The 24,598-nt window shown below is 37.6% G+C and overlaps 1 protein-coding gene across 1 annotated transcript; it reads left to right on the top strand.

The window, feature by feature from the left end:
• Window positions 1–719: 719 nt before the first annotated feature.
• Window positions 720–24,552, top strand: LOC103972915 (uncharacterized). The gene is made up of 18 exons (XM_009387314.3): window positions 720–1,004; window positions 1,784–1,887; window positions 2,367–2,453; window positions 2,619–2,694; window positions 2,788–2,862; window positions 2,975–3,028; window positions 3,491–3,550; window positions 3,996–4,112; window positions 5,631–5,725; window positions 5,830–6,035; window positions 10,374–10,471; window positions 10,782–10,885; window positions 10,956–11,121; window positions 11,206–11,328; window positions 21,541–21,623; window positions 21,875–22,016; window positions 23,416–23,486; window positions 23,567–24,552. The coding sequence occupies exons 1-18, from the start codon at window positions 966–968 to the stop codon at window positions 24,312–24,314; spliced, it is 2,448 nt and encodes an 815-aa protein (XP_009385589.2). The 5' UTR covers window positions 720–965; the 3' UTR covers window positions 24,315–24,552.
• The last annotated feature ends 46 nt before the right edge of the window (window positions 24,553–24,598 follow it).

The following is a 24,598-nucleotide window of genomic DNA, read 5'->3' as shown; positions in this document are numbered from 1 at the left end:
TATCATTATCCTTAATATTTATTAGTTGATTTGACAGTGAAGCCTCAATAAATGTTAGTACTCTTCGTGACTCCCTTGCGGACTCCCAACTTTATTTCATAATCTCATCCCTATTAGCTAAATCTTTTATATTTTGTTAAATATTTGATGTAAATCCTTATGATATTTATGAAAGGCACGAAATAAGTTTTAAAATAATAGATGAGAAAAAACAAAGGTACTTGGAACTTTTTAAAAATATTTTAAACATAATTTTCACAACTGATAACTAAATTTTTAACCGATGGGCTTTGTAGGGGCGATTATCATATTTCGTAACTGTGTAGTGGAGGATATGTAAACCGGAGGAAGAGGGGAGACGTGTGATGTCGCACAAGACCCTTTTTTTCGTCTTTTGAATTGAGAGTACCGGCTGGTTCTGGTCACCGGTCGAATTGAATCTTTGCTTAACCTGTAGCAGCAGGTCATCCGGAGAATGAAAAAAGAGAAAGAGCATCTCCTTAATTACGTCGACAATATACCCGTGGAGTGATTCAACCAATACCTGCAGGCAGGCCCTACATGAGCGACACTGCCTGCGACTATATTGACGAGTGAGGGTTCGGCCGGTTATAAAAGATTCTTTTGTGGTGTGGCCTTAACTTTTAGCGACACAAATTTGGACCCAACTCCTGACCCACCTCAACTTCCCCCGATACTTCTTTATGCGTCTCTTTTATATTTTTCGCATTCTCCTCGTAACAAAGGAGACGCCTACCTCTTTCTCTCCACCCCCAAATCTAGGGCTTACTCTTCTCAGCCTTCTCTCTTCCTCTTGGGCCTCACCGCCGCCACTGCCCAAGCTGTTCTTTCAGTTGCTCGGCCACCATTCTGCGCTGGACGAACTCGCCCGCTTCCGTGGAATCTGTGGGTTTTCGGTCCTGTCGGAGCTATCCTCGTAGCTCGATCCGCTAGCTAAGTCGGAGATGTTCTGGCGAATTCCCAACCTCCCCGCCTCGTCTCCGGTAAGTTGCGCGCTCGCGCGTACATCCGCCGATTTTATATCTGTCGCTTCCGTGACGAATTGGGTGGCTTATTTTCTTTTGTTTTCTTGTGTTGTTTGTTGATTCGCTGGCTTGGTCATGCTAACTTTAAGCATACTCAGTTTCTCTGTTGTCTTATCTAATCACCTTTGCTCGTCGTAGCGGCATCCATCTCAAACTTGGTCCAATTTTCCGCAACTTCGTTAGCATTCTGACTCATGATATTTTCTAAGCGCTTGCAGCGGTTCTGAATAGTATTAAATTCTGGATGGTATTATAATAGCTGCACAGATGCCATATTCTCTTGATTTTGGTGTTTGATTCTAAAACAAAAGAAATTTCTCCGTTAAAATTTATTATCTTGGAATGAATACAAGTGTTGCATCCTTTCCTGCTGATTCTTTTTTGTTTGTTTTTCTTTTAAACATAACAACGATTTTAAATTGAGCCAATATTTCGTACCAGAACCTTGCAAAAATGTTTGTGGGCCTACGCATTGAGGGCACCATGCTCATAGATGGAAGTAGACCCTGCATTTATGATTCTTGAAAATCTTGGGTTGCTCATGAGGGCATGACCTAATGGTAGCGTAGAAGACCACGCTGCATGTTTGGTGCCTAGCCTACTTAACATTCTTCTGTCGTTAGCTTGTCAAGCAAATTTAAACATTCTGTTAGTTACTGTTTTGAAAGAATATATCATTTGATATCTTCTCTAATCAGGTCACAGACTTACTTTTGTTTCTGTTGCCAATTCTGCAGGTGGAATTTATCTTGGATAAGGATAGCTTCACCTTGGAAGAACTTCTGGATGAAGAAGAAATAATTCAAGAATGCAAAGCTTTAAACACACGACTTATTAATTTGTAATATTCATCGTTGCATACATATTACTAATGTGGTGTTGTAATTAAATTTTTTTGACAAAAAGTGGCTGTAATATCATGTAATGATGCTCATAAAACCAAATCAAGTTTCTATATTAACTGCATAATTAGGCGGGATTTGTAACTGGGATGTTTCTCCTCTCCATATGATGTTGGGTTGGGGTTGTGAATCATTGCATAATTATCTTTAATGCAATTGATCTAAGCACTTCCTTGAAACTCATGTTTCTTTCAAAGTTTTTTCCTTTTGGGAGGTCCATGTATAAAAAAAAGATAATAGTAGTGTTCACAAGGTGGTAACTTTGATCAAAAAATTCTTTTGAGTGTCCACACATAGTATTGAGTTCTCTGTATGATGGAATCATGAATTACTTTTACTAAACTTTTGTGAATCTCAGATTTAGAGTCCTTTAACATCTGTACTAGTTTCCTCATAAGTGCTCTTCATTTGCTTTCAGTCTTAGAGATCGTGCTCAGGTAGAACAGTTGGTCCAGTATATTATTGAAGATCCTCCTGAAGATGTGGATAGCAAGCACTCCTATAAGTATGTTCCATTGTCAAATAAAGTTGTTTTGCTTGTCATTTGTTAATTAAGAAATAATTTCAATTCCTTTTCTTTTTCTTTTTTCTTTTTCTTGCTCAATTTTTGAGCTTATTAATTACAAGGGCTACTTTTTTTTCTTTGGCCTTTGTCTCCTGAATGATATAGGTTCCCATTGATCGCCTGTGAGATATTTACTTGTGAAATAGATGTCATTCTGAAAACCTTGGTGGAAGATGAAGATGTAAGTTACTGCACATTAATGATATTCATCTACCCTCCTTGGCACATGAAATTTTTAGTTTGTTTACTTTTACTATATTTTTTGTTACTGCAGCTGATGAACAGGCTTTTCTCATTTCTTGAACCAAATCATACACATAATTCAATGTTAGCTGGGTACTTTAGCAAGGTCTGTGACTATTGCTGCTTAGTATTTTATATTTTAATGGAACAGTCAGGGCCAGAATTTGTTGGACTTGATTTGATTAAATAGCTGATTGCAATCTCGTGTTATTTGCTAGGTTGTGGTGTGCCTGATGTTTAGGAAGACCACTTCTCTTATGATGTATGTTCAAGTAAGTTTCACTTTCATTGCTTTGTCTGGAAATGTTATTCACAAAAATGGCTCATTATTTTGGTTCCTGGTTTTTGTTGTTATCTATTTTTTTTGGTTTTGCTTTAAAATGTTAGCTTCAATCTGTGGAAGGCTTGACAACTTTAGTCATTAGGGATTCATCTAGATGACTTTTTACCTTTATTTTTTTTATTTGTGCAGAATATTAGTTGTTATATGAAATGTAGGTCAGTAAGTTTGATGTCTGTAGGTTGAGATTAGCAAGTCACAGTCTTTAGAATTCTGATTTTCACAGTTGAAAGTTGAAACTATAATTGTTGTCAACATTTTGAATTAGAATTACACAGGTCATTAAGAATACATTCTCTTTTGCTTTACACAAGTTTTATGCTTGCTGTAGTGAGGTTTTATGCAATCTTTGTGCTATCTGTGCTGATTTATTCTCTGGATTCTTTTGCATCAGACCCATGAAGCTGTCTTCCACCATTTGGTTGATTTAATAGGTATAACATCGATTATGGAGGTTAGTGCTTAATGCTAAGTCTTAACTGTCTCTGTACCTTTTATCTTAGTCTTCAACATCCAATATATCTGCATTATATTGGTCAGCTTCTGTTTTTCAAGGCAATTAATTCATAATAAAGTTGGTCTGTAGTAAATACATGTCTGGCTTTTTTAATCATCATTATTATTGTCTTTAATATCTTGATGAGTGAATGCCTTCTTAATTCCTATTATATCCTTTAGATCTTGATTATTGATGTCTTGTATAGCTTACTGAGTAAATGATTTCCAATTTGATGTTCTTATTAGTTACTATGCAGTATACTGCCACAGTTTTAAACCAAATCAGTTCTTGCTGTCTGATATTCTTTCATCGTTGTGATTGTGCTTCCATTTTTTCGTTTCTGCTTTTACCCGGGTTGAAGATGATAATCCAATTTGTGTCTTTGTTTGTCTTTTTTCAGATCTTGATTCATCTTGTTGGTGCTGACAATCATACATATCCAAACTACATGGATATCATGCAGTGGTTGGCAGATACCAATCTTCCTGAGATGATCGTGGATAAATTGAGTCCATCAGTAAGTGCTTTGCTGCACACCATCTTTCCTTCATGTCGAAGCATTTTAATAATACAATAGGTCACTAAGTCATATGCATATACTTTTGACCAAATTCTCCATTTGTTCGGGTTATGATCATGTAGCTTATTTGCTATTCTGTGAACTATAGTTTCAGATTTGGACTGAGTGGCATCCTGGCCAAGTCTTAGGACATTAGATCACTGGTCAGGGTCAGATAGCATTTTTAACTGAACATATAAAAAATGAAATATTAATATATAGGGATACAATAATATCAATTAGGATAGGAAAAACTACATGTCAAGAGTTATGGCTCTACCAAGGTATAGGACAGCAACTTAGGGCTTGATTCTAAAGTCGTCTGTTTTTTACTTTTTTCCTACTCTTTTTATTAAAAATATCCTAAAGGACAAAGTGCCCACAACCAATGACAGTTACAAACAGGACAAAGGTGGAACTTTTAATTATTTTTTGGGGCATTGCAAAGCCAGCTTTGTCTTGTTTGGATTGGTCAGTTTTTCTGGATTGTAAAAGGTTGGTTTGTTGAACCTGATTCAGTCCTTTTTAAAAAAAATTTACATTATGGATCTTGTAGCCAAACTATATCAAACTGGGGTCTAGTTCTCCATTATCCTGGTTGGACCTGCATGTTTGGTCTTATTTAAACTGCTGTGGTGTTGTCAATCACGTTGTGTCCAAAATTCCTAGATTGTCCTTAAAACTAGAACAAGGGTCTAGTTCTGGTTATCCTGTTTGAACCCATGTGTTTGATCTTATATAAACTGCTGTGGTGTTGTCAGTCATGTTGTGTCCAAAATTCCTAGAGTGTCCTTAAAACTCCCATTAGGTTTTAACTGTCAGCGTGTAGCTGGAAGTATGTTGCTGAAAGAGATACTGTTAATTTTCAAGTTTTTTCTTTCTGTTTATCATCAAATTCCATCTCATACTTTCTTTTATTTTTTTGTAGTTATACTTGCAAACAGATGCTTGAACTCCTTTTACAATTATGTTATGTTCATAGAACTGAATAGCTATACCTGTCTTGTATTTGAGATTGACTACATATCTTTTTCACATTTATTTAAGCAAAGGTTACTTCTTGTAAATGCTTGTTATACCTTGCATGGTCCTCATATCATGTTGTGATGATGCTTAACAAGGTCATCAACATTGATTTTGTAGTTCTATAATTTTCTTAGTTTGGCTATAAACTTTAGTTACTCCTAGTTGGATTACAGAAGCTCGTTTCAATAACCATAGGTCTTATCTGAACAGCATTGTTATTGCATTTGTTATTGCAATGTCTTTTGGCCACACATTGTTATTGCATTTGGAGTTCGCTACATCTTGACATAAATAATGTTCTATTATTGTATTTTGAGTTTACGACATCTTGACATAAATATTTGTTCTCTAGATTTTGGTGAATAGGTTGTTCTTTATGCGTAAAAAATATGTTTATTTTTATAGTGTATCAATCATTTTTCATGAATTCACATCTTACAAATTGAGCAGTACCCTGCTGAAGTTAATGCTAATGCGGCTGAGGTTTTGATGGCCATTATTCGAAATACTCCTTCAGCTTTAGCAGCCAAACTTTCCAGTCAAAGGTTTCTGTCTTGTTATTTTATCCTCGACAGATGTGGTTGCTTTAACAGTGTTGTCCAAACTACTTTATCCATCTTGATCATGTTTTTCTTCACTCTGTATGCAGCTTTGTTGCAAGGATATTTGGCCATGCATTGGAAAATTCACCATCCAAATCTGCTCTTGTCCATACTCTATCTGTTTGCATCTCGTTGCTGGATCCCAAAAGATCTTCCTCGGCTGTTTCAGTTCATTACTTAAGAAGTCAGCATTTGCATGCACCACTTAGCCATGTAGATTCTGAAACTCTACAGGCCATGTTGACACAATTAGGTATGCAATTAAAGTTGTATTGTATCCTTTAGTTTCTGCAACTTATTTGAAAAGGATGAACTGGGCTTTTGCTTAATGACAATGAAGGTTGCAAGAGTACCACCTAGAAAGTCTGGCGTAGGCTTTGGGTCAAATTGGGAAGGAGTTCGTTGGATTTCCTATTTAAGGTCTTTTTTAGAATGAAATATGCCTCTAACAAGAAACTACCACAAGTGCAAACCACCCCCATTTTGAGTGCTTTGGTCTATCCCATATGGGTCAAATTGGGAAGATGTTGGTTGCAGGAGGAAGGGGGGAGGTAGGTAGGGGGAATTGTCGAGTATTGAGAAAGCTCAGGCAACAAGGTGATGGAGGTAGTTGCGTCAGAGGGAAAGGGGTGCTATTGGGGTTTGGGGAGGATGCAACGATGAAGGGGGAGGAGAGAGAGATACCTAGGAAGAGCTCGTCGAAGGAAGACGTCGCTACCATTCGTCGATGGAGAGGAAGATGTCGATCACACTCTTTTGTTCCTCGATTAGGTTTCTGAAGGGGGTAGGGGCTCGTGTGTGTGTGCAAGGGAGAGGTTGCGGTGAAGAGGGTTTGATTTGGTTCGATTGAACTAGAATCAACTAATATGCTTGACCTGGACTTGATTTCAGTCAGGCGAGTGCCTGGCCAACTCGACTCTTGGGCTACACCCAATTGATGGTGCTCACTTGGACTAGTTATCATGTTGTCACAGATTTAGCTAAAATTGCCTAAATTGTGAGGCACTCTTGTGATATTCATCTGTAAAAGATTAGTCGAGAAGCAACCTCGTACAAGTCCCGAAGGACCTGCAACCTCGTATAGGTCTCGAAGGACTTGCAAAAGAGAAAGTTGATTACATTTCAGAAAATAAGTGGCAGACAAGTCTCGACGTCTCACAGTTGTTGCCTAGCAAACAAGCAATCTAGTAAACACTTAGAGAAAGAGAGCAAATACGGACTTTGGTAGGGAAAATGACAATCGAAAGTCCACAAATGGCAACTCAACAGGGAGCCGGGGTGTAAGGCAAGTCTACGCACATTTTGCATACAAACTTATGAATCCAATTATGAACCAACACTACCAAAAGCCCTATCTCGCCTTGTGCCACTTGTGGGTTATTGGGGTCTAATATGGACCACACCATAGGCTTGAGAAATCGGACCACGACACGTGAAAGCGAGGTAGTTTTGGGCCTGTTTTGCCTAGTTCGGTGAACGGGCGTTGTGCAGCCTTGCAAACTACCTAGGCTTATAAAAACCAAGAAAAATGACAAAAATTAGGCAAAACATAGTGCCAAACTATACAAGAAAATATTAGTGATGAACGGTTTTTTGACGAAGGTGTTGCAAGTGCACAATGGCCGTCTGTGACAAGGTGCCTAGGTGAACGCATGAGCGCCCCTTGACTTCATTGGGTACTATAGGTGGTACAGTTTTTAGGTCCATAGTTTATTATGATATCAAAAGGAGAAAGAAAAAAAGAAGGAAAAAGAAAAAGAACAGAAGATACAACACCACACTAGACATACACCAAATGTTGAAGCATATTGTATCAACCCTTGCCCAAGAAAATCAATGGCCTTGCACTATAAATGATGGGGAACTTGCTTACTATTTCTTTCATGGACCTAACACTAATCTTCTCTAATGTTAATGACTTAAATCAAGAGTGCTATAATCAATCTTTTTATAGGCTTACAGTATTCCAGTAGTAATATAACTCGTAATTCTCCAGACCCTATGAAAAATCTATATCTTTTAAAACATAATTCCTAGTGCTTTAGGCATCTTTTCAATTCATTATGTACCTAAAATGAAACTGGAACTTGGAACCTAGCTCAAAATATGCATCTACAAAAAATTTAAAATAGCACCCGAAAATAAGTACAATGAAATTTGAAGGTATATAAGAAACAAAAACTGAACTGTCATTCAACCAAAGTTTAGCTATTGTTTGGATTTCTGGTGAAGTAGGGGTTGTCATACTTAATATACCAAGTGTTATTGTCAAGTGATATTAGGATGGAAAAGGATATATGTTGAATTGCTAAAGTTAATGAAAGAAAGAGTTAGGATTTAGGTGACATTAGATGGATTAAGGATGTCGATAAAAAAATACGTATTGATAATAATAAAATTAAGGAAAATTAGAGAAATTATATTAATAAATTATCTGGTGAATGTTTGACAAATAACTTAGTTCTAAGATAGACTATAGTGGTAGATTTAATAATCATCGATTTGTTCATAAAATTAGAGCAAGTGAGGTTAAATAAGCCTTAATAAAATGAAAATAAATAGGAGTGTGGGACTTAATGATTTTCCTTTGTGGTTTGGTAGAGCTTAAGAGTTTGAGGCAAAGTTTGGTTGATTAGCTTATTTAACAAAATTTTGTGTTTTAAAAATGTATAATGAATGGAGAAAGAATTTTTTAGTATTAATTTATAAGAATAATGATATCCAGAACGGTTCTAAATTCTAATTATAGAGGAATTAAGATTATGAGTCCATATTACGGAACTTTGGGAAAGAGTGAAAGTTGAGTAAGATATGAAAGGTATAGAGAGGAAGAAAGATTTGCATATGGTTTTTATTAGGATAAAGAAGTCTTATAATAGAAGTTGAGTTTTAGAAAAGAAAAGGTGTATTGGAAACCATATGCCTTACAAATGCTAGGGGTGCGAGAAGAGGTGGAGGGCAATTTTAAAAGAATTTATTAGAAATTTATAAATAAAGATTTGAATACTCTTAATTTGACTAAGAATATGATCTTTTACGTGGTGCAAGGGCAGCAAAAGAGCCATGTAATTGACCCAAATAGTTGGGACATTACCATCTTATTGTTATCATACCAACATATTTGTACTGAGGGACGAAGTATCTCAAATCATCTTGTCTGCTCCAATGGAGCTATGAATTCACTCTCGGCTATGTTTATTAATTTTCATAATTCTATACATCATAGTAAAATATGAGGATAAAAGGAAGGAACTAGATATATGTTCATACATAAATGGAAGCAAACCGATACTAGTTTCATAAATGGTATGGTACTGGTGTATTTACCCCTAACGATTGGTATCACCAAAAAAATACTAGGTGATCTGTTTCATTTATCATTTTATGTAGTATTTAGTCCATACAATAGGGATAAATTTCTTTTATGTTTCCTTTTACATAGAGACAATCTCCCTATTGTATGTTTTCTTAATGCAGTTTTCCTACCTAACTAGGTTATGAAATATCCAATCCATATAAATACGGATAAGTTCCTTTTTTTGATGAGACATGGTTTCCTATTGTATAGTTTTTAATGCAGTTTTCTTACCCAACTTGGTTGATTCACTTGGCTACTCAATTTCCATTTATCAACTATAGCTCTTTTGATGAAATCCTATCAAATTGCATTACTGTGTTGATACTTCTGCGGCATCCAGATATGTTGCAGTCAATTTCTTTTCAAGCTCTCTCAAATTAGCCTTTATTACTGTTTAACACCGACGTTGAGATCTGCACGACGTAACTTAATGTGCAGGCAAAAGCATGGCAAGTTCAAGGTTTAAGAAATTGTACCAGGGTAGGTGTTGAGAACATCAGGGGATCAGAGTTTCAAGTAACAATGAGGAAAAAAATATAATGCCAGAAATAAAAAACATTATAATTAACCCAAAAGCAATCCAAATTCTTCTTATTATTGGTATGTGCATAGTGATTTCATGATTGGTCAGCTCTAAAATTTTAAATTACTGGCCATTTGAATGTTAAAACACATTTAACGATATGTTCCTCTTTTAATTGAGGATAGAACATTTTGGATATATTAATTCAAGTAGGGTATGCTTGCCAACTGATTGAAAACTCTGCTATTAGTAGGGAACTGACACCCTCTGACAGAATGATTATCCTCCTGCATCTTCTATATGATTGATTGCTCTCCTTGAGTTTTGATTTGGGCAATCGTAGATGGAAGTGTCAAATTATTATGAGCTGTGTTTTCTTTGTTGTCTCTTGTTGAAGGATATATAATCATATCTGTCACAGGTGTTTTACAAACTTTTAATATATCCTTGATAATGATCATGGTGGTTTTCTTGATCACCTTAACATCCTCTGGATATCTAGTCTTGCAACGGCATAAGACTACTAAAATTTAGTCAGCTTGAGAACTACTTGTGACGCTGCTATTTTTTTTCTAGTGTTTATGTAATTGTAAGTTATATTATTTTGTTTTATTACATGCACTTGCTATAATGACTTGTTTTACTATATTAAGAGCTTGTTTAAGTTACTTGATAATGGGTAAAGTTTTTTAACCAATTTTGTTCTGCAGATGACTTGCTCAAAGTGTTGAATGTATCATCTGATGTTACTACTCTTCCTACCACTTATGGTGGACTACATCCTCCACTTGGGAAGCATCGTCTTAAAGTATGCATAACTTTGCAGATTTATTTATTGATTTAAAGAAATGGGTAAAACTTGGAGCATGCTTGTGCTCTATTTATTGATTGATTGTGGGGTTATGAGTTTGTCCGAATTCCACCCCACTACCCATTAAAAAAAAATGAAACAGTTTTAGTTTAAGTTATACTATAGTTGACTTATGTGCATCTCATGTATCGGTATAAGAAATATACTTCTCTTGTATGTTCTTATACTTAGGTTTTAAAAGTTTAGAGACTTCTAGATTTCGTTGGTTTCTTCCTTTCCCGATGAAAGTTTGATGTTGGATTTTCAGGTAGTGGAGTTCATTTCGGTATTGCTAGAAGTTGGCTGTGAAGCTGCTGAGAGGGAATTGATTCGATCTGGTGCCATCCAGATAATCCTCGATCTCTTTTTTAGGTAAGCTGTACCTTCTGCAGTTTGGTAATGTCTGCATATTGCTTGTGCATTAATAATGTGGAAAATGCAGGTATCCCTTCAATAACTCACTACATCATCATGTAGAGAACTTGTTGATATCATGCCTTGAGAGCAAGAATATTGCAATTGTTGATCATTGCTTTTGCGAATGTGATATCATTGCTATGTTTCTACAAGCAGACAAGAATCCTTTCTTTTCCATTGATTCTAATGCGGTAAAAATTATATTTAATGTGATTCATGTTGCTTTATCTTTTAATAAACAGATTAAATTTCTTTCCTCTTTTTCTGCTCTGTAGGTAACTGTTCCAGCCCCTGGAAGACAGCCAGTTCGGCCAGGAAATATTGGACATATGACAAGAATCTGTAACAAACTTGTGCAACTTGGAAGCAACAATGATCATATCCGGTCTTACCTACAGGTTGGTTGCTTTGTTGTATTGGTGTATAAGATAACTCAATTCTGATCATTTATCTTCTAGGCCAAGGATTAAAATCTCAATTTGGTACCTATTTTGATCCGACTGATACTGCTAGTGAGTGTGGTATGAATCGAATCATTACAATATTACAAGCATAGAGGAGAGATATGAATGTTGAAAGGCGGAGGAGTGAAGAATGGTGTCGGGAAGGGGTGCCTGTGGGTGGGGGAGCAGAGTGGAAAGGCATAGTGGTGAAGACAGTTGACTAGGGTGGGGAAATGACAGTGGAGGGGGGTTAGCAAGGGCGGGGGTGCTAAGGCAGCAGCGGGTGAGAAGAGCGAAGTAGAGGACCTGGGGCTCGGTCTTGGATGATAGGATTACTGAGCCTTACCATCTGGTATAGGTTTCCATTGTTCAGTTTACCGTCCAGTAAGCCAGTATGTAAAGCTTACTGAGCAGAAAGCTTGGCATTGGACCAAATTGGATGATGCCATCCAGTCCATATACAGATCAGCCATTCGACTGGTAAATTATGGGTCCCTACTGAATGATACAATTGGTTTTTAATTTGTTTAGGCATGCAACTATATTTTGTGCATTTTGTTATTTCAACTTGTGCAACATATGGTAACCATTTTGAGCAAACAAATCTTCTTTCTTTTTTTTTTATTGGAAGATGGTTATGAATATTGGAATAATTTCTAGTGTTTTGGCATTACTCTGAAGCTTTGAACAGTGCATTGAGATCTGTTGTCTCTGTCAAGAATTTGTGTCATGGCATGTGGTGTGGTGTGCTGACACTAAATGATGCTGCACCATGCTGGTTGACATGCCAGCATAGGTAACAAATCAGCTTGTAGCCACATGTGGGTACCTCTAGCATGGATGGACATGTTGCATTCTGGTACCTTTTTTGACATTTAATCATGTTGATCCATGGCCATCCATAAATAGTTGGGACTAGTCCTGGTGTATTTATTTCATGTAATGGCAGACTGAAATCTGAAAAGCAACAAGTTCCCTTTATTAGGCAATTTAGGGAATATGGATGCTGCATGATTTAATTAAACCTAATCTTTCTTTGGCTACACCAATAGCCTGGGATCAAGTTGTGACCAGTCGGAGACCATTAAAATGCTGATTCTCTTTATTATTAGTATTTAGATATGCTAACACGTGCATTAAAATTAGAACACAGGCCAAGTTTTTGAGTAAGGGAATAGAGAAAAACTCTGAGGAAACATAAAAGAAAGGAAAATCCAAAACTAAGAAGGTAAAAAGGAGAGAAGGGTTAGTGGTTTAGAATCTTTAGTCCACCAAGAAAAGTTCTCTTACACAACTGAACTTTAATCTAGATTTTAATGATTGTGTATCAGTATTAATGACTCCAGTCTGGTATGTATCTAGAGCAGAGCTGTACCTTCTACTAAAAAGAGTACTTACGATTATAAAAAATCTCTTACATAACTGGACTTCAATCTAGATCTTTCTGATCTTGTATCTCAGTATTAAATACTCCATCTAATCTGTACCTAAAATAACTTGTACATGCTACTCAAAAGAGGGCTTAGGATTATATATCTAAAGAACATATCGATGGTAGTTGTATCACCAATATGGTTCATATTGTCACCTAAACCTAATATTATCCAACCTGATTTCAATTAGTTTTAGCTTTCATATCACTTCCATTGCATTCATTTACACACTTGTGAATAGATGCCACTTGAACTAAGTCATGGTTTCATCTTGATCAAAACGCCAGTCACGTCTTTCAATTCCTTGTTGATATGTGATAAACTACTTGTTCATTTTTATTTTCCAAATTTATGGAGAATGTTCAATGCTGTGGAGTCTGGGACTATGAATTTGAGTACGGGGCTTAGGACTGGATGTTTTTTATCAAGAAAGAAATTACTTTTTCTCGGTTACATCATAACATGGATTTTTTTGGCAATTATAGCATTTATATGAAGCAATTCTTCTATGATTTTATCTTCTACAATTTTCTCACTAAAGTTTTGAACTTCAGAATCTTGATCTATTCCATATCCTAATAAATGACAATATCAATCTTTGGATTTTCTTTAGGTTCTTGATGCTTATTTTATCATCAAGATATCCAGTAGACTGAATCTATCATGCATACTTTCATCCTGGCCACACCTATCATTCAATGTTTCTTCATGACTATGAATCATAATATGGCATTGCTTGCCTAATTCACCTAAGCAATCTGACAATTGGAGGCCTCTAGTTGGATCTTTTGGTTTTGATAACAAAAGATTGATACAATTTCATTTTCTGGAGGATAAGATGGACCTCTAGGGTGGGAAAGATTGATTTGTGACATTCGATGAATTTTAGCAGTATTGAAGAGATTTACATGACCTGAAAATTTGATTTATATCAAAATGTTGCTAGAGAGCATACAGATAAAGACAATAGTAGGGAGGAGAAAAAGAAATAATACAAAAGGGAAGACTATAGTAAGAGAGGTGACAACCAGCAACTTTTAAAAAGGATGGCATCAGATACACATTTTAGAATAAACATGAAAATTTTATGAGCTAATATGGTCCAAGTGACAATTCTATTATTGGCTGACTCAATTGCAAATATAACTTGGTCTCATTCTATGTGAACCTTTAGTTGTGATAAAATTCTGAAATTCCAATGAGGTGTCTCTCGGGAAATATGGTGGCCATGCTCAATTTCTAGGGAGTGAATTATGCCAATTAATATTTGAACATGACAAATGTCCATCTAAGATCCGGTTTGTCTCATATGGCCTCCTAGATATGAGAACACTAAGATTGATCTCGTGATCCAAATGACCCACCAGCCAAGTAACTTGTGTGGTGCAGAGCTAGCCGCATATAAAAATTGGTTAAGCCAAAGTATTAGTGGATAGTCAAGGACAACATCCTGATTGTGTTCCAATGCATTTGATTAAATTTGCTTAATGAGGGGTTAATGTGAGACCAGCTTAATGTATATAACATTTTAATAAATTTTATTAGTTTAGGGTATATTTCATAAATGTTACAACTTACAAGTTGCCACATGACAACATGTACAATGATTTTACTTATTACTTTACTTACCTAGATTGTTGAAAAGAAGAAAAAGGAAGCAAGGTGAATAGCTTTCAATAGAGCTTGCTAAAGGCTCAACTTCTATTCAAGATATTACAAACTTAGAAGGCTCAACTGACGTTCAAGGATCGCCTAAAATTACAATCTTTTGTGAAGTTCCTATACAGTGGTGATGAGAACTTATATCATCAAGTGTATAAAGTAACTAGAATCTAATTTTCATTATATTGGATGTAGAGGGACCTATAAGTTAGATCTATATATTCTCAAATTTAGGTCTCAAATAATAGTGGTATAATGTTAGTAATCAAATAATAGTGGTATAATGTTAGTAATCAGTGATTTAAAAAGGCCCTTGGGTGCTCGCTTAGGCGCTCGGGCGAGGCGAGGCGAGGCGAGGCCCGAGCGCCTCGCTAAACTTCCAGGCGGCGCGCTTCAAAGAGGCGTTGCCTGGGTGCTCGCTCGAGCCTAGGTGCTGGGCGCTTCGGGCGAGCGCCTAGGTTAAACCAGGCGATCGAACCAGGATTTTAGGTCTGGTTCGGTCTCCTGTGGTTAGTTGGTTCAATCGAACCAACTAAAACCGATATCAGCTGTCGCTGCCCAACCCTAACCCTGCTCGTTGTCGCTCCCGCTGCTCGCTGCTGTTGTTGCTCGCAACCGTTGTCGTTATCGCCGCTCGCCGCTCCTGCTCCTGTTCTTGCTCCCGCTGCTCGCCGCTGCCACTGCCGCTGTCGTTGCTCGCCGCTCATCGCTCCCGCTCCCGTTGCCTCCTTACACTCCCGCTGCCGCTGCCTCCTTACACTCCCACACCCGCTCCCGCTGCCGTTGCGTCCTTACACTCCCGCTGCCTCCTTACATTCCCGCTCCCGCTGCCGCTGCCTCCTTACACTCCCGCTACCGTTGCCTCCTTACATTCTTGCTCCCGTTGTTGCTGCCTCATTACACTCCCATTGCCGCTGTCGCTTCCTCTTTTCTCAGTCAGCTCCCCCTTACACTCTTCCTTCTCCTTTTGTATACTGTTAACAGTATATTGTATACTGTTAATATTGTTAGGTTTATTTGAAATTATTAATTTTGATATTATGATTTTGTATCTTAGATTTTCTTAATTTAATAACATATTTTTATTTAAAATTTTAAATAATTATATTTATTAATTATATTATATATTTTTATATTTTAGCGCCTTGCTTCGCTTGGGCGAGCGCCTAGCATCTCGGGCGTTTTTGGACCTTAGCGCTTTTTGGCGCCTAGCGCTTTTTAAATCACTGTTAGTAATTAAGGAGCTTGTTTACATGGTCAAATGTCACGTCCTTACTTGGGATCGCCTAGGGCGTGTGGTACCCAAGTCATATTCCTCGATCAACCTAGATGTGAACCTCGTGCAGTTCATAAAGGACCTGCATTGAAAAGAAAATGTTATAAAGGTGAACATGCAGGTAATATGTTGTCGTCGTGCATGAGAAGAGCAAGATAACTAAGATTGCAAGGAACATAAAGCAACCATCTTTTATCAGACAAAAGTTAGACTCTTGTAAATGGGTTGAATGGTCGCACACACACAGGATGTTTCGAAGTAGGTGCAAGTCTAATGTTTACTTGACACTTCTGTTGAATAGATAGCGAGAATACTAAAGACATTGTGCCACCTCTCAGACATATAATCAAGGCTCCATCTAACCCAGTGCCACCCAAGGGGTTCTAGGGTGCTAAGACAGCCAAAGTTTCACGTTGCAAGGCCATCAACCAAAAATATGCACGACACATGAGAATGGGGCTGGTTATTTCCCCATTCGCATGACATTGCATGACCAAAAACATTATTTAGTTTTACAAGATGAAATAAATAATAAAAACACTGATAACAAATCAAAATAAGGTTGATAGTAGTATTTCTTGCCTACGAGCTAATTGAAAATATTGAAAATGACTTACATCTTGCAAAGTATTTCCCTATACAAGCTTATGAGAAAACACTTGAAAATAATCGAAAAGCAACAAAAAATGAGAATCGAAAAACATCATGGACTTTCATAACATTTTGACTACATCGCTCTAATATTCTCCCCCACTTATTCTTTCGATGCCTTGATTGAAGCCTTTGCAAATGTTGTAACTCGTGATTACCGTTGAGTTGTTGACCTTGATCTGCCTACTTTATTGCAACTCGCCACTAAACTGGTTCAACAGGGGAAGTTGGCTGAGTTGGAACACGGAATCTGTTTGAACCAATGATTCTACATATCCAATAAAATTCGATTTACTATCCTAACTCTAGTTCACTGTGTAGTGTACTTTGTATTAGAAGACCTAATTTTTCTCCATTTTACTAATGGATTATACCAAACATTATTCATATTATACCAAATTGAAAGAGTGAAATAATATCAAAATTAAAGATAAATTACATAGATCATCAATCCAATAATATATGAGAAAGCTAGAAGAAAATAAATCACACTCTTTGTATATATTCATGGAGAAAACAAAATTCTTCACCATGTGAGATCAATTATAATCACTCTTGTGTTAACCCCAACTCAAACACAAATCCTCTTGTACACTCTCATATAAACCCCAAAGAATTTTTTCTATTTTTTTTCCTCCACCTCTAGACTCGTTGAAGAGAAACTTAAAAGCACTTAAAGTATCTCCTCATGTCTTGCTCCTCGCCAAAACATGAGATATTTTAAAATAACCAAACCTTTATGATTCTCCATGAATCCAAAAGTACTTATCAACCCCAACAATAAGGATATCCCATCGTTGAGTAAATGGGATCAATTCTTTAGTCTTTGTATCTATGTGCCTTTAGAATCTCCATACTTCTTATTCTATTATCTTTTATTATATTCTAATAAAAAGATTCATTAAACATAACACATTTTTAATGCTTTCTGTATTGCATATCTTATTTGCTTTTTTATTTTTTATTGGATGTAATTAGGCATCTATATTCATTATAATTGCCACTAAATGTTAATAAGTAATTACTGCCATCTCAATCTAAATCTTATTTTTTGATGTGATTAATGAGTTTCCTTTCAATACCCACTCATTTGGATCAATTTAGGTCCTTTTGGACACATAAGAACACTCATGAATTTCATTTTATTCATTTTCGAATCTATTTAAAACAATATTAAAATCTGATTTAAATGAGTTGGATATGCATGAGTATTCCAAAATCTCTCTCTCTCTCTCTCTGTATACATATATTTATGTATATATATACATATATACACACACATACGCACATATATACACACACACACATGTTATATAACGATAACAACTAACTAATTACCAAAGTACTCAAACTTGTTCATGTCTAACTTGTCTTAAATCCTATAATAAATTTAGCTTAGTCGGGTCGGATGAACATGATAACTATTAAAATGGAAAATAACTTTCAAAAGTTGGGATTAAGTTGGGCCTTTAGAGATCATACTCAACCAAAATTCAAGTTGGGATTTTGGGTTATCGCGCCTAAATCAGGTTCAAATTTCAAACCCCACCATCATTTAATGAGATCCCATTTTCTTACAAAAACAAAGTAAGAAACCAAGCCGTAGTCAGCCCCACCCGCACACCCCCCCCCCCCCCCCCCCCCCCCTGCTCTCTTCTCTTCGTGAGCTCGCCAAACTCTTAACCCGGTGCCACCCCTCGGATGTGTAACCAATGCCCCATCTGGCTTAGTGCCACCTAGTGGTTCCAGGATTCTGAGACAGAGACAGTTGATGTTTTGTCACAAGGTTGTCAGCCAGAGATCAGTTTGTGGCACATGAGAATGAGGTGGTTTTGGTTATTTTTCCCCTTTGAGCGATGCCGTATAGCCAAAAACGTTTTTAATGTTACAAGACAAACAAATATAAAAACATTGACAACAAATTAAAATAGGACTGCCTACCAGAAAACACTCGAAAACACCAAAAAAATAATGGAAAACAACAATCGAGAAATGTCATGGACATACTTCAAACACCTTAACTGCATCGCTCAATATTAGTCATCGAGGAGCTTGTTTACATGGTTCCAAGTGTCCTCAATCTATTGTAAGTCTTACAAGATCACAGGGCAGTTTATTTAGATTAATAAAAATATTGTGCACCGCCTATTCTTTATTCTGTTCTCATGTGGGAGTTCATGTTGGAGCTGGAGATTTTATAGTTTCTTTTCTGGAAAGCAGAAAGGGTTGGGCCACCAGCCCTTTTGGTCTTTATTCTCTGGTTCTTTCTTCTACTTGTTACTCTTTTGCTTTCTTTCATTGTTTCTCTGTTGTAACCTTTTCAATGGATTCTGTTGGATTGACATGTAAAACACCATAAGCTCATGTCTTGTTGATAATCCAGCACATTGAGGAAGAAGATAGCAGAAGTCATATTTTGGTAAAAAGACAACAATATGTTCCACTAGAATTTAATGATCATCTCCATGACCTCTATTTGTTATGTAAAATTTTATAGTATGAAATTGCAAGAATTTAAAATGGAGATGTAGACACTTCTAGTGACATTGCAGAATGGAGGAATACCCTAGGGCATTTTTTGGTTGGATTGTGAGTCTATAGCTTCTAGTTGCATTAGGTCACCCTAGGTAGAAGGGTGCAGTTAGCTATTGAGTAATTTGTGAGAGCTCCTATTTCTGAGGATGATGCAGGATACCAATGAGATTGTGGTATGTGGTAGAGATGGAAAACCTTATGGAGCAAATTCTTTCCTTTGACTGCTAATCATATTTGATGTCTAGTTTGACTATGCACAAAAAAATTTCTATGGATAAGTGCATTAAGATCTATTAACCTGTGAATTGTGATACAACCCTGCTGAGATTATTGTTTGTAATGACGACTAAATTTATGACACTTGGAAGTAGTCTTCTATAAAGATAGTCATGTCTATGAGATAAAGATTTGGCAGTTCTTTTGTTGAGAAAATATAAATTGTAAGCCTCAGGCTGCAAGCCTTTCTTGCTTGACTGTTCTTCTGTTGTCTTACACTTGTCCCTTTCTGTTATGGTTACTTTATTATCAGACTCAAGGTTTGTTGTACTATAGTGTACCGCTCGATATGGGTGGTATATGTCAGTCCCAGTGATTGCAAAAGGCGCTCGGGCGCTCGGGCGAGGCGAGGCAAGGCCCGAGCGCCTCGCTAATGTCCCAGGCGGCGCGCTTCAAACAGGCGCCGCCTGGGCGCTCGCCCGAGCCCAGGCGCTGGGCGCTTCGGGCGAGCGCCTGGGTAAACCAAGGCGACCGAACCAGAATTTTAGGTCTGGTTCGGTCCTGGTTCGGTTGTTAGTTGGTTCAATCGAACCAACTAAACCGATATAACCCCAACCCTAACCCTAACCCTAACCCAACACTAACCTGCTGCCGCTCCCGATCCCGATCGCGATCTCGTCGCTCGCTGCCGCTGCTCCCGCTGCCGTTGCTCGTTGCTGTCGCTGCTCGCGCCTCCCGCGAGCCTTCCCGCTGCTCGCGCCTCCCGCGAGCCTTCTCGCTGCTCGCGCCTCCTGCGAGCCCTCCCGCTGCTCGTGCCTCCCGCGAGCCCTCTCGCTGCTCGCGTCTCCTGCGAGCCCTCCCGCGAGCCTTCCCGCTGCTCGCGCCTCCCGCGAGCCCTCTCGCTTCCTGCGAGCCCTCCCGCGAGCCTTCCCGCTGCTCGCGCCTCCCTCGAGGCCTCCCGCTGCTCGCGCTTCCGCTCCCTTTCCCTTTCCCGCTGCTGCTGTCGCCGCTCGCCGCTGCCGCTGCCGCTGCCGCCGCTGCTGTCGCCGCTCGCCACCGCTGTTGCCGCCGCTCGCCGCTTCTTAATATTAAGTTTATTTGAATTTTGAAATGATTAATTTTTTGTTAATAGATTAATAATATATTATTTTGATTTTAATGTTGTTAATTTTTATTTATTTGAAATTATTGTTATAATTATATTATATATTTTTATAATTTAGATAATTTTAAATAATTATATTATATATTTTTATAATTATATTATATATTTTTATAATTTAGCGCCTCGCTTCGCTCAGGCGAGCGCTTGGGCGAGCGCCTAGCGCCTCGGGCGTTTGTGGACCTTGGCGTCTTTTGGCGCCTAGCGCTTTTTAAATCACTGGTCAGTCCCATAGGGGACCAGTATGGGTGGTACATACATGTGTTGGTATATCGGTATGGTTTGGTACATTCCATATCGATGGTTGGTCAGCACACTAGTATGGACAGGTAAGGCAAACCATGACCAGAAGTATTGCTACAGGAGATCTGTTTTCTCATAGGTTATAAATGGTTTTATCAGCACTCTTTTCTGCTTGTATCTGATATCTTCTTGCCGAGATCCTTCTCAGTTGGATCCAAAAGTATCATATTTACTCTGCACATGTTGAGCATCATTAGATTATGAAGGATACACCATAGACCTAAGTTGACTCGAGAAAAAAACAAAAATGATATTTGAAGAGGTGACCTTTTCCACAACTGAAGACTTGTTTCAACCTATTAGTTACTGACCTGTTTGTGTTAGCAGCGGACTTCTTCCAGTTCAAATTCTTTTATATGCATCAATATTTATTCTTACAAACAAGCAGCTTATTTCTCATTAGTTCCAATGATTACTTGATAAGCCTTGTTCACTTCAGCATTCAAAGATCTCGTTATTATTGTTATTATTCTACAGAAAAATATTTTTTAGATATTTAACCTCTTTGGATATTAAAATATAATGGAAGCTGCATGAATGAAAATGTTGAGATGATAGTATGTACTATCAAGAAAGATACAGCTAGATGAAATTTTCATATGAAAAATGCAATGGACTCAATAGTCCCAAATTTATGGAGGCTTCTCTAAGATGTTCAATTGAAAAATGCAAAGGCTTCTGTGAGGAGAGGTGTAGTATCATTGTGCCTAACTAGGATGTACCTAGTTAAGGCCTATAATCTGAGGTAGGACAGAGATATTGGCATCAAGAGAGGTGATAGGAGCAAATCACGGGAAGGCTAAATGTGCTGGCTCCCAGATATTGCATAATTCATGATTTGATTGTCTTTACTGTAAATATTTTTTCATGTATAAGATTCACAACAGTTATTAACTGTTTGTCCGCTCTATTTTTGGTTTATTTAATAGGAATCCGAGGAATGGATTGATTGGCAAACAAATGTGCTGCGTGAACGGAATGCGGTGGAAAATGTTCATCATTGGGCCTGTGGGTGAGCATCATTCTGTAATGAAAAATGCTTTTCTGATGGTTGATAAAGTGTTAAATTGATGATAATTGTGGTTAACTAACATATCAGAAGAGGACTTCGAACGTCTAAAGCTGAATTAGCCTCACAATTCAATGACACGTTAACCTTTTATCAATTTTACTTGTTAAAGAAAATTAAAGTTGCAAGATATCTCCTGCTGAATCATGCTTTCATATGCCTGGATATTTTTTAAACATGTTCTATTTGTGTAGTCGGCCTACATCGCTACAGGAAAGACCAAGAGATAGTGATGAGGAAGAGCTTCATGATAGAGATTATGACATTGCTGCCTTAGCAAACAATCTAAGCCAAGCATTTCGATATCGAGTCTATGAGAATGATGACATGGATGAGGTAAATAGTAAGATTAGATGTAGCATACCTTTGAGTTAAGACTTAAGAGCAGTCTTTGGTTTCTGGTTATCTCTATTTAAACAATGATAAAGTAGTTTTGTTTTCCAGCCCATGTTTCTCTTAATCGAGATAATGAGTTATATGTAATGTATGTTTCCTTCTGTCATACATCTAGTTTATATTGGTTTTCTTAACTCTTTCCTTTTCCAAAGGGAGAAAAAAGCACTATACTATATCTTGAAATGGTGCTGGTGATTTCTCATTATGTCAAACTAAAACATCACATAATATACTATAGCTGGAAGCAGGGTCTGCCGTACCGAGCCGTACCGCCCGGTACGGGCGGTATATACCGGTCCGACAGGTTTTCGGTACGCGGACCAATTGTTACCGTTCCGAGGTACTGTAGCACTGTAGCGCTGCTACAGTCTATAGTACTCGGTACACCTGGGTGTATCGCTCGGTATACCGTACCGTACCGGTACCGAGCCCAGGTCGAAATACCAGTATGGTACGGTATTGCGAACCTTGGCTGGAAGTCAGTTATATAAATGGTGTTGTATATTGCATACTGAAAGTATACAAAACATTTTGACTAGGTTTTATTCTAAGAGGTCAAACAGATTTTTCCTTTGAAGAAGGATCTTACTGTAATTTAAGTTGTAGGTAGAGATTCTTTAAGGTTGAATATGAATGTTTTGCTGGTGGAAAATAACAGAAATGCATTTTTCTGGGCATAAATTAGTTGCAGTTATATACTTTTGCTACAAGACATTAGTTGTAGTTATGTTAGCATAATGTGGTATTGAACAGTTAGTGCCATAGATTGCTTATGTTAACACAATGTTTACTGTAAGCAAAATGCCTAGAATCATTGCAAAAAAAAAGGCCCAGAATAATCAAATGGCTTTGAACATTTAAGTGCATATTACACAACATTTGTAAAAGGCTTTTTCTATGTTGTATCTTTTAAGGATCATTTGTCCAATATCATAAAATCATAGTAAAACTTGATCCTATTTTTGCTCTTTGGTGTAGGTGACGTCTAGTACACTTGATTGACAACTATAAGTAAATGACTCCTTTTTTAAATTCCCAACTAATTAAGCTCTTGTCAGATTTCCATCTTACAAGAACTCTTGGGTTTTGTTTTGTTTTACTTGTCAAATTCTATTATTCTTTCATTTGCCGAGCTAAGATTTCATGCCTTATGAGTTTTAGTGCTATCTTGATGTAATCTACAACAGAAGAGTATTGTAATTTTGTTGTACCATGTTTTGTTGTACATTAAAGAAATAATAGCTTTGTTACTACAAGAATGTGTATCATAGAAAGTTATTGAGGGAGCATTTTTTTGTCACATTTATATAATCTTGATCTACTCAAACAATAATTGCAGGATGTATACTTAGATGAAGTATCTACTGGAGTCGTCATTTCTTCTTTGAGGCTTGGGGGTGATAATCAGAGGTGCACAATCATCTAAGCTGTGCTCTTTCTTTTGTACCATGATTTTTGGTTGACTTTTCTTCTCTTCTTTTATATCACAGTTGTCTTTTCACAAACTCCAACTGGTTTGCATTTGATGATGAAAGTGCCACAGAGCCTACGAATGTCACAACCCTTGAAAGGATGGATGATGTCAATCTAAATGATACATCCAATGGTGGTGACAGCAGTGATGATGAGGTGGTGGTCGGAGTTGAGGAGTTCACCAAAGCTGAGATGCCCGAAAATGAGTATTCTGGTTCTGGTTCAGGTTTTATGGCTCACGTTACATCTAGAGAGGATGCATCTCTCAGTGAGCTGTCAACAGATGTGACAAAACTAAATGTTGCAGATGATGTGAGCCTTTTCCGATTTGATACAGATGAGAATGAGGATCTCTTTGGTGATCAACAGCTGCCTGAATGGGTAGGTTGGCGTGAAGCTTCAGATATTCAGGTGGATGGATCTACTGATGTTTCAACTCAATCAAACTCCACAGAAACTGCTGTAAGCACAGCATCAGTTAGCACTGTTGGTGAGCTTGCACTTGAGGGCACTGTGAGTGCATCAGAATCTGTTGAGTTGGCAAAAGCAGAAGAGACTACACCTTGTTTGTTTGAAGAGGATGCCGAGTTTGTTGGTGTAGATATTGAGGTAAGGAGAGCCATGAATGGTGAGGTTGGTGCAATCAAGAGGAACCTTGTCAAAGTTCCAGAACTACCCAAGCCCCATGAAGATGAAACTGCGAGGTTGGAGTTCAGCAAGAGTCATTGGCGCATGGAACCTGAGGTAGGCGTCGTTCAGGAATAGCAAGTTAATTGTATACAGTAGTATTCTCAGAGCAGTGGTACGTGTACAGTAGCATTTATTCAGAGGTGCAACTGGCAACATATGTACATGTACTGATATTATAATTGTCATACAGACCAGCCAGTCATGCCCTGTAACTTGTTCCCCCTATTATTTTCTCAACTGATATTACTGGTATTAGACACCTTAAATTTGCCCATTTGTCAAATGAAGTAGACTGTCAATCAGTAGTTTTTGAGATGCCTGTTACAGTCAGTTTGCATAGTTCCTGTTTGCATATACTC

Source organism: Musa acuminata, chromosome BXJ1-5 (assembly GCF_036884655.1).
Source record: "Musa acuminata AAA Group cultivar baxijiao chromosome BXJ1-5, Cavendish_Baxijiao_AAA, whole genome shotgun sequence".
NCBI classification, from domain to species: Eukaryota; Viridiplantae; Streptophyta; class Magnoliopsida; order Zingiberales; family Musaceae; genus Musa; species Musa acuminata.
The sequence above is the reverse complement of the archived record's forward strand: the minus strand, read 5'-3'. Positions and strand labels throughout refer to the sequence as shown.